The sequence below is a fragment of the Patella vulgata genome, chromosome 4, assembly GCF_932274485.2.
Source record: "Patella vulgata chromosome 4, xgPatVulg1.2, whole genome shotgun sequence".
Taxonomy (NCBI): domain Eukaryota; kingdom Metazoa; phylum Mollusca; class Gastropoda; family Patellidae; genus Patella; species Patella vulgata.
This window is the reverse complement of record NC_065882.2, coordinates 43574084-43593887: the sequence shown is the minus strand read 5'-3', so window position 1 is coordinate 43593887 and position 19804 is coordinate 43574084. Positions and strand designations below refer to the sequence as shown.

General features: G+C 36.5%; 1 protein-coding gene across 2 annotated transcripts in view; it reads left to right on the top strand.

Annotated features, from left to right (window-relative positions):
- The first annotated feature begins 5224 nt into the window (after positions 1 to 5224).
- LOC126818519 (potassium voltage-gated channel protein Shab) overlaps positions 5225 to 19804 on the top strand; it is a 187182-nt gene continuing 172602 nt past the window's right edge. Inside the window, exon 1 of one of the 2 annotated variants that reach the window (XM_050545985.2) lies at positions 5225 to 5726. In XM_050545985.2, coding sequence (XP_050401942.1) covers positions 5626 to 5726 — 101 coding nt within the window. In that variant the 5' untranslated portion in view covers positions 5225 to 5625. The remainder of the gene's footprint in view (positions 5727 to 19804) is intronic. The other variant, XM_050545986.2, reaches the window with a different exon arrangement.

The following is a 19804-nucleotide window of genomic DNA, read 5'->3' as shown; positions in this document are numbered from 1 at the left end:
ATTTGACATCAAAGCCTGCCGGCTATGTGGGAACACCCCCATTTTTACTAAGTTTTACAGTTAAATAATTTGTTATAAATTTGATTAAATATTTATTCACACTATACACATTGTTTAATCTTAGATTGTACACTAATAATCCACTATTGAAGGTGGAAAGGTCCAGCTGAATGATTGATTGGAAAATATGATTGTTTCAAATGGTACTCCATAGAAATGAATTTGCACCACAAAAATTATATCTGGGTAACAATTCTATATCAAACCCTCAAAATGGTTATTATTCTAACATAAATGAATAATAATCTATCCAAAATTTAGAAACAAGGCTGTTTGCTAACATTTACCAACATTTGACAGTTCTGTTTTCATCAATGTACAGAACGGTCCATATGAATAATGTTGATATTAAAAGATGTGACAGTTTTTGCAAATGAAGCGCAATAGTCTATAATATTACGATTTACCACCTGATGTAAGGATAATTGTGATAGTATAAGTCTAAAAGTATTTACTGCATTTTTATTTACCTTGTCGAATTACCGCTCAAAGAAAGTGTTGCTCGCATCAATGAGTTCATGCAAACTTATTTTTTTAATATCATCAAATCCCGTAAATGACACCTCATTTGTAATTTGATATGAATTAATCGTATTCCGCACTTGTTTAAATTAAAAAAATAAAAAATTGTATTTAAAATTAACACTTTGCTCATTGATATTAGCATACGGTCAAGGACATACCAGATATTCGGACACGAAAGCTACCTACGAAACATTGTTTACATTTATACAACGGCGAAATGTGTTATTACTAATGCGGTGGACACACTAGCCGAATGATTCGGCCGAATTGTTCGGCCGAATCAATCGACGTCGAAATTCGCCTTGTGTGTCCACTGTCATTCGGCCGAATGATTCGCCCGAATCAAACAGGTTTGATATATTCGGCCGAATATTTATTCGGGCGAATTATATTCGCCTGGTGTGTCCGCATCATGTGACGTGAAAGGTGATGCAATCGGCAGGTTGAATCGGGCGAAGCATTCGGCTAGTGTATCCACCCATTCGGCCGAATAAAATTCGGCGCCGATTGATTCGGCCGAATGATTCGACCGAACGATTCGGCTAATGTGTCCACTGCTTTAAGGGAATACGACATAATGGTATGTATGGTGATGTAATTGAAACCTTTGCATATCGATACAATGTTCCGCTAAGCGTTGTCAGTTTAACGATTATTCGCATCACTCGTCTAAAGATATGAAGGTTATTTTCAAGATTGAAAAAGAAAATGGCGGATCCCAACCCCGTGGTAGCAAGGACGTGGAAATCTCACACTACAAGGAAATAGGAAAGCAACTCGAAAATGTAAGACTCGACTACTGTACTACATAGATCAGAGTATAAATAGAGAGATAATAGCCGTCCCCAAAGTTTTATCGTTTTGTCTGTAGGTGTGACCGCGATCGGGCAAGAAAGTGATGACACTGAAATTTTCGTTTACGTGATAACACGCGGATGTACGAATTAAAGGGGTATTGACAGTGAAATAGTATATTGTGAGTAATAGAGTTTATTTTGGACGTTTGTATCCAAGGGCCACTATTCTGTGTTGGGAAATATATAATATCTTTAGCCTTGTTGATGTTGAGACTAATATGCAACAAGATGGTGTCACTTTACCTTGCCCTTAAAATTAATTCAGTTATCAACGTTTAAGTACCCGACACCCCAAAACGCTTTTTCAATTTTTCAATTACCACCTTAACCTATAGAGTCCTATTTTTAGAGAGTCTGGCCAACCCGTGTCCCTATTGTGATTGGCTAATGGTAGTCACTTGGTATATGGACGCCATTATGTTACCTACTTGAAAAGAATCGTCCGCATAATAGCCTATTTGACATGTTTTTAAATGACATAAATGGTCTGTTGTGTGGCGTAAAATGCCACACTAGAGTGTGGCCGTAAAATGCCACACTAGACATGGGCATGGGATTCAAATGCACAGGTTCCCAAAAATGCAGAAAGGCGTCGATTGTTGGAAGTGAAAGTAAAAAAAAGTGGATGGAAGGTAATGCAGTGTTATTCGTTTTTTGGGGTTTTTTTTTTTTTTTTTTTTTAGCGATTTCAAGCGCCCATTGATTGTTACTGTAGTTCGAAGAATTGCCATCCTAATGACATTCACATCATTGGACCATTGGTTACTATTATTATTATTATTTTTTTGAATGAATTTTCGAAGATTTGCTATGAACTTGAGAATGATGTTCGATGACTTCAACTTCATCCAAGAATGAGTTTTCAACAATTTGTTATGAGCTTAAGACACACAGTGTAGGCCTTGCCAAGTAGGCCTAGTCGTTTTTTGATTCAAATATCGTCGGCGTAGTATAATGTGGTGCGGTATGTTGCACAGTTCCCGCCTCTTATTGACTTTATTGATTATATCTTACGGAGAACTGTCAGAACTTATTATTAGTATTTCACACTGCGTATTATTATTCGGATTAAGCCTCTCAGTCTGAAAAACTTGGTTTTTTTTTATTAAGATTATAATAATTTTTTTTTCTGGCGAATTATTATTCGGATTAAGCCTTTCAGTCTGAAAAACTTGTTTTTTTTATTAAGATTATAATTATTTTTTTTCTCGTCTTACTGGGGAGTCGAATTTTGAATTTCGTTTTCCCGCAATTTTGATTTAAAGGCTAAAATATATTTATGCCCCTGAATAAAAATTGTAAATCAAAAACCAAGTAAAATTTGTTTTCATGGAGAGAGAGAGAGAGTGAGAGAGAGAGAGAGAGAGGGGCGGTCGAGATTGGACAGGCGACACAACTTCTTATCAAGTACAGGTGATGGCTCGCGTTAGACAATTCGACCACCCCAAGTGTAAATAGAAGTTCTAATACATATCGGGCTTCATCTCAGTTGTCCATCTGGATTTGCCACGCTTTCTCTGTTTAGAAAATCATATTTGATTTTCAGTATTTACCTAGACACCTAAGCACACTCATGCCCATTAGTTTTATTATTAGATTTTTTTTATTATTTTTTATTTTCAGCTCAAACAGAGGAATTTTATTTCTTTTTACCAATATTCGTTTATTTTAGGGAATGCTGGTATAATAATGAAATTAATTCAACCTGTACAAGATTATCATATTGGGAAATATTAGCAATGGTATGAAGGAAACAGCAATTTAAAAGTAATGCAAAAAAAGCTTAAGAGGATTCCAGAAGAATGAGTGAATGTTTAAAAATAGACGGAGAAAATATGTATTTAATTAAGGTAATATTGGAAACTGTTATAAAGTATACAAATTAATGGATAAACAGAATGTGAGATTTATGATGATATAAACTCTCAGCAAGTGTTAATTTCCTAGAACAAATCCCAAAGGATATCAGTTCGTTTTGCCAATATATAGCTCACCTTTAGTTGAGAGTAGGACTGGTCTTGATCAACCGTAAAGTTAATAAAAAGCCAATAACAATACAGGTCTTCGTCAGATCTCCTCACTTCATTATGTAAGCTACAAAGATATTATCGCTTCCATGCTTTCATATGACCAGAAATTGACGACAGTGTTGTACAGCTATGGCCAGTGACAAGAGCATGGTTTCTGCATCAGAATTATTGATAAGAGACAGAGCATCGTAGAAGTATTGACACGCGCAAATCTCAGTTCCACGTCTGCTAGCCTCGACTCGACTAAAGGTGTGGCTCATCGCTAACTTGTCGTCTGCTACACAGATCGTGCTGTAGGTTATGATCACAAAACATACTCGGAAACAATCGGATTATTGGAACTCTAGAAGACTTATAGAAATTCTTTGACTTTACATCTGACGTATATATGATTTGTCGGACATCATCCCGATTTGAAGAGGAGATTGTTTCGTATCTACTTTTGAACCGTTGTTTGTACCTATAATTGAACGAGCGAAAATGGGCAATTGATGTTCCTATGGAAGGTATCCAAGTGTCGAATTCAAATCAGTGATTTCTCGATCTGTTTGGAATAATAAGGTTGTTTTGAAAGTCGTGAATTAACTTTAAAAATCTCAATGACAAATGACGTTGTCAAGCATTGATACATCTAATAACTGACACTGAAGTACAAATGTGATCAACGGATTTTCAAAACTGTGACGTTATTGTGAAACCTAACCACCCAATAGATAACAGCATAGAATTGTCGGGTTGGTTATTTTGTAACATTTTAGCTATAAAATACGAAATTGATGGTCGTCGAAGACAGTTTCACAAGAAAAGCCAAGATAAGTGTCTCCTTTAGATTTTTACGTTCACAGACATAGATACAAATCTTGCAAAAAACATATTTCATTCCTATTTGGTTTTGTGCGATTTAATTAATCCGCCTTGATTTGAAGTGCAGACAATTTACAAGAAGTGATTAAAAATTGAGAAAATTGCGTACCTGGTTATCTATATTGGATTTTTATTAGATTTTACAAGCGTCTATATTATTAACATGTGCCATTATTACTGTGGCCCGATTTCCACTTGCAGGAAATATATTGGATAACATGTTACATGCAGTTTTATCGGGAACAGTTTATAGAGATTATTAACCTGATAAATTTTGTATAAATTAAAACATTTCTCCTGCTATCGATTCGTGGATTGGATGAAAATGATAAAAGATCGTTTGTGATATATTTATTCTCTCGGCTCGAACGTTTTGACATCTTGTGACATTCTGATTCAAATCCCCACGGCTTTTACAATTTAATTTCGAGTACAGCTATTAAAATCAACAAAAATAATACATTTAAAGTTAAATTCAGGCACTCGAGATTCTGAAATTTCTAGAAAATTCCTTCACCAGAAATTGAACTTATTGGATTTCTGTTCGTGTACGTTCTAATTGCTTCTTACGTCTGTCAAACTCTATCTGTTTACATCGCTGGTATTTTAGAAAGGCGCTGAATGCATGTAGATTACTTAAATTTAGGATCGAGAAAAAAACTATTCCCGGCGCATATTGGAAAATGACAAGGAATAACACTAAACACACAGATTAAATAAAGCGTGCGAGTAATTGATGAAATATGGTCACTGACCGAAATTTGAAGTTCAGCAATTGATAATTTTGTAGAAAATTGCAGGTTCTCTCTTTTTTTTTTAAAATTAAAGGTTTTAAACTAAAGCAAGTTAGTTGAGAGCACAATCATTGTTAACGTCTACAAGAGATTTCTCAAATAACATTTATCTGCGCTCTGTATATTTGACGAATTTAACAGCAAAAAGTAATCCAAATTTCTGTCGTCATATTTTGTTAAAATCAAGATCAACAACATGCGGCCTGTCAAATAGATAGACAAGGAAAGGAAAAAGGGAAGACAATCTGATTATTGTGTCATTACGTTGACGGCAGCTTACTAGGTAATGATGTGGAAATCGTGTCTTGACAAACACCGTCAGCACAACAATCAGCGCTAGTGTGTTTCCTGTGAAGGGATATTAAATACGGGAGACAGAGTTAAATCTTAGCGTGTCTCATGGCAGCCGAGGGAAAGCTGTTGGGTAACGAAGGGGGGCCGAATAGGCGACTCTCTTGACGGGATACCGGATGTGTTCAGGAATCGCCAACTGGCATGATGAAACACCCTGATAAAACCCAGGCCATGTTGTTGGAAAATTTAAGGGTTATATCGGAGTATCGTCGAAAGTCTCTGGCAGTGGAATCTCTGTCTAGGTAAGTGATTCAGAATGTTTGTTAGACCTTATCATTGTGACCCCTCCTATCTCGTCCGAAAACGCAAAATAATAAGCGTTAACAATTTTTTTTATCTTCAATGCAGTAAATCAAAAGTGTAGTAGCCCCACTCTCCTCCAACGCCCAGATACAATACTAACTGATCGACTGTTGTATTTGGTGTTTGTTTGTATCGGCGTCATCTGAAGTTTGTGACTCTGGAACTATGGAAAGCCAATGAACATCCTGAACCCCCATCTCTATAAAATTTAGGAAATATATGTTAGCCCATAGATGCCAATATAATATAAAGTTTTTGTGTGTTTTGAACATTCAAAACACACAAGAAATATCTACAGTTTTTGATAAATATCAATACAAAAGAAATGATCTTGCGATTTATTGCAATTTAATAACTATACAAAACACACAAGAAATGTCTACAGTTTCTAATAAATATCAATACAAAAGAAATGCTCGTTGCCATTTACTGCAATTTAATAACTATTGAGCATGAATAAAAGGTGAATTATTTCACATGGTGTATGACGAACCCGTGCTTTGCGTCATTACCCCTAGACAAATCTGACAGTTTAATTCATCATTCACTCCAACCATATAGTTCAACTGATCAGAATATAAATAGTTCATCATGAATATGTGAGCCTTACCGTATGGTGATGGATCACAATAGTATAATACAAAGTTTATAGGAATGAAATGAAATGGGGTCTCACGACTTACTTTTCTGCCAAAGTTGACGAATGAACTCGGGGTTTCAGCTCACAAAGGATTATATAAAAACCCAACACTCCAATATTACCAAATGTCTTTGCAATTAATAAAAAGTCTTAGAATATTATGCTGGAACAATTAAAATTTAAAAAGTACTGGATTTGAAACGTTTTTATATGGACTTAAAGTAGCTAAGTCTTTAACTCAGTATCATCTACAGTCTTTGACATTGAAAACAAGACTTATTGGTCAATTTAAATTAACATTGATGTTGTTATCTTACCGTGAAAAGGTGGGCTTTCTGGTGTGCAATATGTATGGCACAGTGAAGATTTTAAACTTGGCACACGAATCCCGTGCCAGAATGCTTTTGAGCGCCAGAAGAAGAACGGGGCTAAACATAACACAAGGGAAGACTACCGAAATAGACTTAAATAACCAGACGCCAAAGACTGCCATACAATTTGCAATCTTGGCGTATTTCGCCGAACATAACTGATTAGAAATTAAAGTAAAAACCGGAACGATCGAATGTAAATCGGTTTATATACATTCATTATTACATTATTATATGCGTTGCTGCCCATTTGTGTCAATTTCTAGATGCTAAAGAATAGCGATTTAACTCCTTTAATTTCTAGATATGGGTATATTTTTCAAAACATTATTTACAAAGTCACATTTTATGGAATATTTTCTAAAATTGACATTTCTTTTGCGATTTCCAAAAGCCACTGTATATATCAACACGTCTTGGTGATTGTAGCCAGATAATTTCGAGCATTTAATCTACTTATCAAGTACGGAAAGGAGATTTCTCTTGACGGCTTGGTCAAAATTAACTATGAAGATCAGTGACCATAGCCTATTTAACATTTTCCATAGTTACCATTCTCGAGTTACCGGAAATTGCTGTGCGCTAGATATATTCACTGTCTTTTAACATCGATAGTAATACAATGAACTCCTAATTATCGTAAAATACTAACAATGAAGAAGAGGGGTGTGTCTAAGTGAAGGATTTGCTTCACAAATTGACGAATTACTGCTGATTTACGTTTGTTGAAAACGATTAAATGAGTGGTATAGTGCCGGTGATCTAAAGTTAGTTAACTTTGTAAATCCTCAAATGAGAAGTGTTATTAGGTGTTCTAGAAAGAGTTATCCAGCCTAATACCAACTAAAAAAACAAAACAGAAAATGAACAATGTGGAATTTGTCGAGATAACTTCTCAAAAAAATACCACATTTGTAGGACATGCACGTTAAAGTATCCTGGCGAACTATGCTTCAAAACAATGCAGCTATTCATGTGTTTTTTGTTTAATTTAAAAATAATTAACATCCTATATATATATTTTAATGTTAGTAAGAGGTTTTCAAAGAAGCAGTGCAAAGCATTGACGGCCATATCCAATCTTCGGCCTAATTTTGTTGAAATATAATTATCTTTCCAGCATAGTTATATAAGCTTTTTTTAAAGATCATGTTAAAATAAAAATATATTCTATACATATATACAGCTCATTATGTTCAGTATAACCTTTTATGTTCATGGTGAAAAGGGTGGCAGCGCGGTTCATGTCAAGTGGTATGATTGCGATTCTCGGCTTGCAGGTCCTTTTTGTTTGGCTTCAAATGTTATATAATTATTAATTAGGCATTTAATCACACACCAAGCCCATAATCAACTTCCTAGCTCATCGGATGACTGTGATTTTGAATGGATTAAAACACCATCGCCATTTAATAATTTAATGTAAAAATGGATTATCGAAACTTTGTTTATTGTCTTAGCAATCGTACTAAACAATCAAGAATATAGTAATTTGACTGACATTTTCAATACATTCAATTTTGATTGTCTATTTTTGAACATTATAGCAAGATCGACCAGGTCTTTATCTAAATCTTACATAACGCATTACTGTTTGGGGTTTTTCATATTATATATTGATCACACTATGGTAGAGGTTCTCTTTTATACAATATAAATTGGCCTGTTATGTTTATCAGTTTGGTAGACTGTAGCCATGCTTAAAAATGAATGTTACCTTCTTCAATGCGTTCTCTTTTAATGGGGAAATTCAAGATTTCTCAGGGTGTCGGTCGATAAAGGTGGGTTTAAAGGAGCTAAATCGCTAATATTTTGGACCTAGAAATTGACACAAATGGGTCGTAACGCATATAATAATGTAATAGGAATATATATAAACTGATTTACATTCAATCGTTTCCATTTTTACTCTAATTTCAAATCAGTTATGTTCGGCGAAATATGTCAGAAGTCTCAATGGAATGAAAATCTGTAGCGTCTTGCTATTCTAGTCTACATAGTATTTATTGCGCATACTCTCCCGATATGAATATGCCGTCACCGTTTGACATGACTTGTTGAATGTCTAGCCACTTTCTTCGAGTCCCTTGTTAGAATGGGCCCGAAACGCATTATGGTACACGATTCGTGTACCAATAGTAAAATGTTTATTTTGTCTTAAATATTGGATATCAGAAGCCCATCTTTTCCCGGTACGATCACAACTTCAATGTTAATTTAAATTGACATATAATTCGTGTTTTCAATGTCGAAGATTTGGGATGATATTGAGTTACAGACTTAGCTACTTTAAGTGTATACACCAAGCGCCAAAATGTTAAGAAAAAGTCGAATTGCCGTGTCAACACATTGAGCCATTCATAAATGACCACTAGATTTTATTACCAAGGTTATTTAAGGGAATTTACTGTTTAATTGTATAAGTATCTTGATAATCGCGACAATCAGTTACCACAATAAATTCGACAACAAGTATACATACATGTTTATCCAGACACTGGTATAATTTTGGGAATTATAGCCAAATATAAAAACTGAAAGTATGTAGTTCTTTCGCAAAATATTACATATTTCGGAAAAATAATTGGGTAAATTAGACAAATTATGAAGAGGATGTGTCCACTCGTTACTAAGTACATTAGAACTGATATATTCTTTTTTTTTATGTACCCAGTATTTCTGGAATTTTCTCAATTTCCAAAAAAAGTACACTATAGTTCAATAGTTTCTTTTCGTTTTTTATACTTTCGATGGCCTACACTACCGGTAGGTCGCGTCATGGGTCATACTAGCGGCTTTTGACCCTATGACGTCAGACTTTGATTAATCAATCAGCGTTGACGGTTCTAGGGGGTTTATCCACAGTTCCGTGCAGAGCACGTCAAGAACTCGCCGTAACAGACCGTTTTATTGTCTAATTCATCACATCAAATAGAACGCCTGTTATATAACAACGCTTTCAGATCCTAGTGTTGTGAAGACAAGTACAGCAAAACGAAACGAAATAGGATATGTGTTTTAATATGAACTATGGATATGAACTATGGTTCACACACTGATGTAATCACAACAGATAATACAATGAAATCGACCGAAATCTAGGATCAAATCCCCTCACTGTCACAGCACCCTTATTCAACTATTCAGAATTCAAGAAAATAGTCCACTTCAGTGATAAGCTTTTTGAAATTTAAAAGATGCCCTGAAATGATATCTAAAGCATTTAATGGAAATTATTTTTAACCGAAAACAATTTTACACGGATGTATATTTCTGTATTGTGTAATGATTTAAAGTTAAATCTCTTAATCCGACTGACGTAAATGTAGGAATGTGAGGTATTAAGAAAGTTATCCCATGTTTTGAAGCCAAAGACTACCTTGCGCTTTACACTGTATTTAATTCGATATTCAGAAGAAGATAATTGTTTCGAGATTCTGCTATCATTGTCGTTACTTGAGGGATAACCACGAGGCGTTAAACTCTTACTCTAAAACAATCGTAAGTAATGATGTGAAAAATTGGTGGGGATCTCCTGAAAACTTTCGTGGTGATCAATGCCTTAAAACTTAAAAGCGGTATGGTAAACAACACGATACATACAGTTTATATAATAATATTAACAATTTTAACAAACTTGTTTATTAAATATAAAAGGTCTTGTATCCTACCACAACTCATTTGAGAAGTGGAATACCAAGGAAATTTTTAATCTACTTTTACATGAAATGTTTTGTATTCTGGTAATTGAAAGATTGATTAATTACCTGTAAATTTAAGTGGATAAACTTATAAATACGAGCTGCGTGAAATCTGCACTGGGCCATAAAGATCGATAACTGTACTCCTTCGTCCATTTATCGATATGACTATGTCCTTAGGTGATATTGACCATTTGCAATCATCATTAACGTTTTGACCAGTATTACGATAAATACAAATCAAAGCTGATTAGAACAAGTCTTGTGGATTGTAATTTAGCTTAAAGAAGTGAAGTTTGTCCAGTATTTCCAGCCACCCACGACATAAAGTAAACACAGGTAATTGAAAGAAGGTCATTTCCTAGCCCTGTGTTTGATATCTTGGTCCACCACAATATTATGTTAATTTTCAATGTGTGTGTGTGTGTTTGGAGCGGAGGGTGGGTGAGCGGTATAATAGATGAAAGATGACTGTGGTCTAAACAAATACTTTTAAGTTTAAACGGAGAGTTCCTACATGATACTGGGAAGATACTGGTCGGAAGTTAGTATAGTCAATAAGATACTATTTTATTCGTTGACGAAATATTGACTGGCATTCTAACATCTTCCGGTTATGTTCATGTTTGACTTCTGTTTGTATCCCCCTGTGTCATCAAAATATTCAAAATGTGACGAATTAGAAGTTAGCATTTTGTGAATCAAGTGTTGAGGAAATCGAGTTATTAAAGCGGTGGACACACTAGCCGAATTATTCGGCCTTATCAATCGGCGTCGAAATTCGCCTAGTGTGTCCAAACATGTTTGATATATTCGGCGAAATTTCATTCGGCCGGATTTTAGCCAATCACCACTCATCATCCACTCAAATCGAGAAGTCACGCGATTGTTTGAAGACATAGACGCCGCCATGTTTAATCATGTGACGTGAAAGGTGGCGCACTCGACTGGTGAATCGGGCGAAGCATTCAGCTAGTGTGTCCACTGTTTGTCAGACTTTGGATGCTGAATTGTTTTCGTTTGTGTGAAACAGTATATATCTGAAACCAGTCCTCACTTAGGAAATGACATTATACAGCTAATATATATATATATATTTGTGACTGTCGTTTGTCTGTCTGTCTGTCTGTCTGTTCGGTGTTGGCGGCTACACTAGGTCTGCCCCGAGTCTGAAATTTAGGATATAGGGTTAGCTCGGACCGGGGAGTAACATAGGCCAGGTGGCGTTAGTCTACCACTTCCGGTTTCGGAGTTATGACTCCCGAGCGAAGCCGGTCTGTTCGGGGTTGGCGGCTACACTAGGTCTGCTCCGAGTCTGAAATTTGGGGTATAGGGGTAGCTCGGACCGGGGAGTAGCATAGGCCAGGTGGCGTTAGTCTACCACTTCCGGTTTCGGAGTTATGACCCCCGAGCGAAGTCTGTCTGTTCGGGGTTGGCGGCTACATCTGCCCCGAGTCTGAAATTTGGGGTTTAGGGGTAGCTCGGACCGGGGAGTAACATAGGCCAGGTGGCGTTAGTCTACCACTTCCGGTTTCGGAGTTATGACCCCCGAGCGAAGCCGGGTATCTGTCTGTCTGTTCGGGGCTGGCGGCTACACTAGGTCTGCCCCGAGTCTGAAATTTGGGGTATGGGGTAGCTCGGACCGGGGAGTAACATAGGCCAGATGGCGTTAGTCTACCACTTCCGGTTTCGGAGTTATGACCCCGAGCGAAGCCGGGTATCCTGCTAGTATTTTATATTTCCAATGATTACACATCATTATAAGATGTCAAGATAATCAAATTTTGTATTCGAAAACGAGATAGACTCTGGGAGTGCTTTAAATGGTGCCACGATTTCGTGATTTTCTCACCATCTTCGTTGACATTTATTTACATTGGTAATTCTCTATATTATTATTGACTACGACCTCAATATTGACAGGTTTAAAAAGAAATTATTTGGTTTCAAACTGTCTACTAAGTTTAAATGTAAGTTATGGCTTGAAAGATAAAAGTAAGTTGTCGTATTCGTTTTCTTTATATGGAATCTGGCAAATAGACTGAATGTTGCCATATTAACGCTATAGTCGGAACTCCGGTTGAATAAAGTGTTTAAAGAAATCAAACGATTAAAACTCGAAACGACCAATGTCTTTTGTTTTATGTGCGGATGCTATAAAAAATAAAACCTAGACATTTTTCAAATCCGTCATGAAAGACAATGACTGTAATTTATTTTAAGAATGTTTTTGTTCTTTTGTACGAATTTAACAAAAATGACGAAATACAGGTGCTAAATACTCAAATGGATACCGTATTTGTACTGGTAATGAAATTTAAAACTTAAAAGGAACGCACTTCGTCACCCTTAATTATTGCTGTGAAATTAGTCTGCTCTTTTATTTTTGTTTTGTTTCAGACCAGTTGGAGTCATTTGGCATTTAGTAGCAGCCGTAAACCTTTTATTTAGTTTTGATACTATAATATTGTTAACAGCGATCTAAAATAAGACGTTATATAAAATAATGATAATTTCATAGTTACCCTTATGGTGACCAAAAGTTGATCAATAATTTGATCTCAAAACAACAGTTGTGGAAAGTAAACGTAATAATTAACCTTATAAAATACCGAGACTGTTGATTAACAAGAATATAAATAACTACAAAATAGCCTCATGTTAACACATCAGATACTCCTATTGATACCGAACACGGCATATCAAAAAACATCATCTTTTGGTTGCCATAGAAACGTCTTTCTGCTCACACAGGTATCAAATACAACGTTAATAAAGAAAGATCCAGGATTGTAATAATATGAAATGAACTATCGTGCATCATTAGCCTTTCAAGCAAATTTCTTATTGATTTGTTGTTATTCAACAAATCTATATAGATAATAATATGTTATACGCTTCATGTACATTATATTATATTATTTATACACACAAATTATGAACAGTAATAGTTTTGTAACTTAGATGACAGTAAAGGGTCAATTACTTAAAACCATTACATATGTTAAAGTGAGCACGATTAACCAGGAATTTCACAAAATCCAGGTATCACTCATATTTCACGAAATCCTTTTTTAAAGTAGTTAAATCTGTAACTCAATATCACCCAAAGTATTCGAAATTGAAAACACGAATTATTTGTCAATTTAAATCAATATTGATGTTGTGATCTTACCGGGAAAAGGTGGGCTTCTGATATCCAATATTTAAGACAAAATAATCATTTTACCCCGTGTACTATACTGCATTTCAGCACCATTTGTAACTCAGTTTATATACATTCATATTACACTATTATATGCGTTGCGACCCATTTGTGCCAATTTCTAGGTCTCAAATATTAGCGATTTAGCTCCATTAAATGAGTTATTTCACGAAAACCCCTAACATTTCACGGATTTCGTGAATTCACTGAAACATAAGGCCCCAAAGTTTCACGAATCCACTAAATCATTGAAGTACCGAAATCAAGTAATGTGCTGGGTTCTTCGTGTCTTTTTGAATGGAGCCAGGCTGACACTTGCACGACTTTTGGCCACGATTTTGTCGTGGCAAGTCGTGCCATTTTGGTGCACGAACTGGGAGGCTCCCGCACTGTTCACGACTAGTTCACGCATAGTTCACGACGAGTTCACGAATGCGTGCCCATCAATGTCCACTTTGACACGAACTGGCGCGACGAGTTCACGCATAGTTTGCGCATTGTTTACGCACTTCCCGCATTGGCACGACGAGTTTGCGCAATTCGGACGGTGTCGTGCCGACTTGGGCACGCCATATAAAAAGGGGGCCTCCCCAACACCTGGTCATTTTTGGATTGGCTGTGGAAGAGACAACATGCTGAATGTCAGAGACACAATCATTGCAGGGAAGAGGAGATGCCTATACCTGGCAGCTGCCACGCACTGGCACGCATCCTCCCGCGTCGTCCCGACGATTTCACGACGAGTTCACGAACAGTTTGCGCATAGTTCACGACCAAAATTTTGAACATTTCAAAATTCTCGTCCCGACATGGCACGCAGTCACGACGGGTTAACGCACACTTCACGCGAGTTTACGTCTAGTTTGCGCACTGGCACGACTCGATTCGTGCCAATGCGTGCCACGGAATCGTGGAAGTGTCAGCCTTGCTTTACACCTTACGTCAATACTAATAAGTGGACCATTAAGCTTTTGAAAATATACTCTTCAAAAAAAGTAGGGGATATTCAGAAACAATACAAAACTGCGGAAATGCACTGCTATGTTTATTAGAGGTAACCAGCGTATGTTAATAACAGGCCAATTGCCTACTCATGAACATAAACAGTTCATATGGGCGGCTTATCTGGCGGCCCCATTTCACACGCAAAGAGATACACTGTCAAAAGTGAAAATGGACGTTTTTGATTTTTGCCTTAATAATGAGTAATTGCTCCACCAATCCTCATAAATTCAACAATTCTTCGTGGCATGCTCCTAATCAACCGCCCAATCATGATTTGCAATCTGACCCATTCTTCTTGCGTGCCACGACCAATTCTTGCAGTGTTGTCGGTTGACGTTGACGTCGACGAACACGTCTCCCGATCATGCTCTATAGGGGAAAGGTCGGGACTCATGGCTGGCCAAGGCATATGGAGAATATGGTGACGCTGGAGGTAGTCATTCACGACTAGAGCGCGGTGGGCACGGGCATTATCATCTTAAAAGATGAAAGGTCGACCTGCACGTTGAGCAAAGGGCAGAACTATCGGTGCCAGGATATGGTCACGGTAGTACACACCAGTGACCCTTCCTTGAGCAATATGCAAGTCCGTTCTGCCAGTCATGGTGATTCCTCCCCACACCATAACAGACACAGGCCCGAATCTGTCATGCTGCCGGACGTTACCGTTAGCATAACGCTCATTTACACGCCTCCAAACGCGAACACGCCTATCGGTGAAATCCAGATTACCCCAATTTCTACGCTGCCTACATCATCGACGCCTGTTTGCCATGTGCTGGCGAGTTAATGGAGGCACAACACGCGGTCGTCGCGCATGCAAATGGGCTGCATATAGCCGATTTCTAATCGTTTGGAGTGTAACTTGAATTCTTGTAACTTGGTACAAGTTTACAGAAAGCTGATTGGCCGTTTATCCTCGATTTCGCAGGACCTGTGTACGAATGTATCGATCCTTGGCTTGTGTAGTGGCTCTAGGGCGACCTGAACGAGGTCTATCATCAACATTGTGTGTTTGTTGGTACCGGTTCCACCGTCTGCTGATCACAGACTGTGACACATTAAGCATGTTGGCTACAGCTCGCTGTGTAGAACCCATTTGAAGCATGCCAATAGCACGTAGACGTTCATCATGATGAAGACGTCTCATTGCAAATTAAACGTAACACACTAAAGCAAAGATACGCTAAACAGTAAAACTTATGCAAGAACCGATAGGAAAGCAAACTTGGATAGCACAAACCAGCACGCGGCAGTTTTCATCAACCCTTCCTTGAAGTGTCAAATTTGAAAATAAACCCCTCCCACGTGTATGGCGTTCACTTGCAGCTCAGTGGTTCTGTTGGGGCGATAAGTTCCTCATCAGTGAACATACTTTCAAAGCATGTCAAATGTCCATGACTATTTATCATATCACAACCTGCATAGGTATTTGCATTTTAATATAATATTTTAAATGGTAATCAAGTGTAACCCCCCACTGTTTTGTAAACTTTTCTTGGCCAACACCAGAATCGAACCCAGAACACCTGGTTAGTGAGCCAGTGCCAAACCCAGAACACATGGCTCCCACATTTAAAGATGTAGACAATAATTATCATGATGTATTAGAATAATCGTTGGAACCAGTTACAGGTTGCTCAAATTGTGTTTGATCCATTTTTCTTATTTCATACTCAGGTCGGTTGGACGAACGGACGATCATGTATCACACCCGAACGCCATTGGGAGAATACTCCTGAAAATATAATTTTTTAAAACTTTTATTGATAAGAATTAAAAAGGTTCCTGTAAGATCGATAAATATAGTTTACTAGAATGAAATTGTCTGGTGGTAGCGATGACCTTTTTAAAATTCAAAGATTACAATAAATATGGACACCCGTGATTTCTTTCTATACCTTGATTGGAAACCGGTCCTCTGATGTTTTAATATATATTTTAACTCGGCCTATTATAATCGTTTTGGGCCTTTAAAACGATGGACCACAGAATCAAAATTGTGAATATTAAGCAGATGTGCCATAGTATTGACAACCATGCTAGGCCATGTTTGGTCTTCTCCTTGCTGTTTTTCTTGTTAGATTTGAAATTCAAATCACAATGAGACACCATATGAATATAATGTATAACCACGAACTCCAAGATGACCTTATGCTACAACTCCAGTATGAAATATCTTGGAATAGGCCAGTCACATGTTTATATTGAATGTGCTTAAAAAGTGAATAATTCCCGCAAACGCTTTATCATAAATGTGTGTTTCTTTTCAAAATGCACATGGAGATGTCTAGAGTACAACTAAAGCATAATTTAGCTCAAGGTATACTCTTAAATTTTTTCTAGAACAGCTTATACTAATATATAAATGCAATATTTCCGATGTTGTCATTTAGAATTATATGATTTCATAAGGCGAATCCTTGGAAATTTTATCACCCGGTTTTAATCTGAATCTTTAAATCTGTGAAGCGATTCTAATTATGTTCTAAAATTGAATCCATATTGGTAATCATCTATTTAATTGTATTATATTACATTACACGTTTTAGTGTCAGACAAACAAATAAAACATTTTAATCCAAATTTAACAAACACAGCCGTGTTTAATATCATATATACATAGAAGTTTCACCAAAATTAATTTACAGTCTATGCTATCAATTATACTACGGCTTTTCAACATAATATGGTCGAATGTCTTATAATAAATCAGAACAGCAGGACGTTAAACTCCATTTCATTTCATTTCTTATAATAAATACCCCCCCCCCCATCCCCCGCCAAAAAAAAAAGAAAAAAAAAGAAGAAAATCAAGAGTACTTGCTTGATACGATTACAATATTACTGTAGTATATATGTATATATGTGTTCTCTCTGTATTAAATATTATTAATGATATTTTCAAGAAAAGTGATTATAATATTCTGTAAGTATTTATACTAAACAGCCAAAAAAAACCCCCCAACAACCCCCCCCCCCCCGCCAAAAACACGGTCAGTACGATTTCAAAATCAGAGAGGAACTTTAAACAAAACAATTTTTTTGTGAACAGTATGTTTACACATTAGTGATTAATTCATCACAAATCCAAGACATTGGACCTTCCGATACGTTTCGTTCCATGACACATTGGTCAGAATAACGCTGGCCACGTCGACGCCATATTCTGGTCCTGTCATCTGCAGTTGATACGCAATATCGACTCCCATCTGTGAACAGACTAGTTCACCGTTGCCTGTGTCGCCAGTTCTGGTGTTGTTGGGCAAACTGTAGACGTTCAGGTGGGGATCTGTCCATGGTAAGGTCTACGGCAATGGATGTTCTTTCTGGTGAGACGTCGGCGTACTGTATCGGTACTGATGGGTGTTCCGTGTGTTCCCACTGTCTGCCGTGCTGTCTCAGATACCTGTGTGAACGGATTCTGCTCGTGCTGTCGCACAACATGGCGGTCTTGTCGCCTTGTGGTAACCCTTGGTGTACCAGATCGGGGGCATTCATACGTGGTGTTGGTGCATTTTATGGGGCTGGACCCGGTGAACAGCACGTGCAGCATGAAAATCATGGAGAACACATTACCATCTTAGAAGGCAGGTTGCGTTTTTAAGAACATTTCCTGGGTTCAATTCTGTGTTTGGGAAGGAGCTTTATTTCCCAGGTAAAGTTGGAGATGTGGTCACATTTGGCAAGTTTTATGCAATTTGTCTATTCAGAGTAACATACCAACCTGACGTTTGTTTTGCTGCTTAGTATATTATATTATATATTTCATTTCCATAATATTTATGGTAGTGATAAACCAATTCTGCAATTATTCAGTGTGATTCTAAAGGCAAATAGTAAAACGAGTCTATGTAATTATTCAGTGTGATTCTAAAGTCAAATGGTAAACGAGTCTATGTAATTCGCAGGGTGGATAATCAACAAGTATCTGTGATTATTCATCATATTTCAAGGCAAGTGATAAACAGATTCTGTAATTATTCATACATCTAATAATATTTCTGAGACATGTGATATAACAGATTCATAATGATATTTCTCATAATATATGTAATAAAAAGATATGTAATTATTCATAATAATTCACAAGGCGAATAATAATAAAAAAAATTGTACTTGGCAATAGATGGGTAAATCATAAAAGTATTTCGAAGACAGATGATAAGAAGAGTGAGTAACTTTTGATTGTATTTCCCGGACAAGTGAATACTCATAATGCAATTTATTACAGATTACGTAATTATTTATTGTAATATCCATAATAAATGAATTTACAATTTTAAAACCTATTTCTTGTGTTATCAACAACGTTTGAGTTTCAATTTCTATTGGATATCATTTGATTTCGTCTCTAGGCATCGTACATTAATTGTGGAAAAAAGTGTCTCAATCAAGATCTTCTTCACAAAAAGGTAAATGTCAATCTGTGCTGGCGAGAAGAGATTGTCTCAAATAATGTGGTTCTGAAGTTGATGATCATTCTCTAGACCAATCGAAGTTATAGGACCGGGGGCCATTACCGGACAAGTGGTCTCCTACATGGTAAAATCAGTTTACAATTCAAGAAAAGAAATGTTGAAATGCTAAATGTCAAGTTAAATGATTGGGTTTCAATGAAAACATTTCTTCTTTGTACTAGTGATGTAGGGAGAATACGTTAGTCAACGAGGCATGTGGAAATCTTTAAACTACGAGTAGTTCTCAGAAAAATGGTAATTTGCCGTATTCATTTTATAAACATTTGAAAGCTAAACAATCAAAAGTAAAAATATTATTAAACGCAGTATTTGTTAGTCAGATAGAATAGAATGAAAAGAATTTACGTTTTGACCTATATATGCTGTGGACCAAAATTTTCAGTAGTCTCATACCCAATGTTTTAAGATATATTTTAGCTTATGGATTATGAAAATATTTTGATTTTTTTAATTGAAACATAAATAAATCTATAACGTATGTTTGATTTGATAGTGTTTTATCATTTATTACTTTCATTGTCCATATAGTGTATGTGATGTATTTTGTCAGCGGGGTTGTCTTTCCTTATGTTTGTTTTGTGTGATGCGGTTTTCCTGCACATCTAAGAAAACTT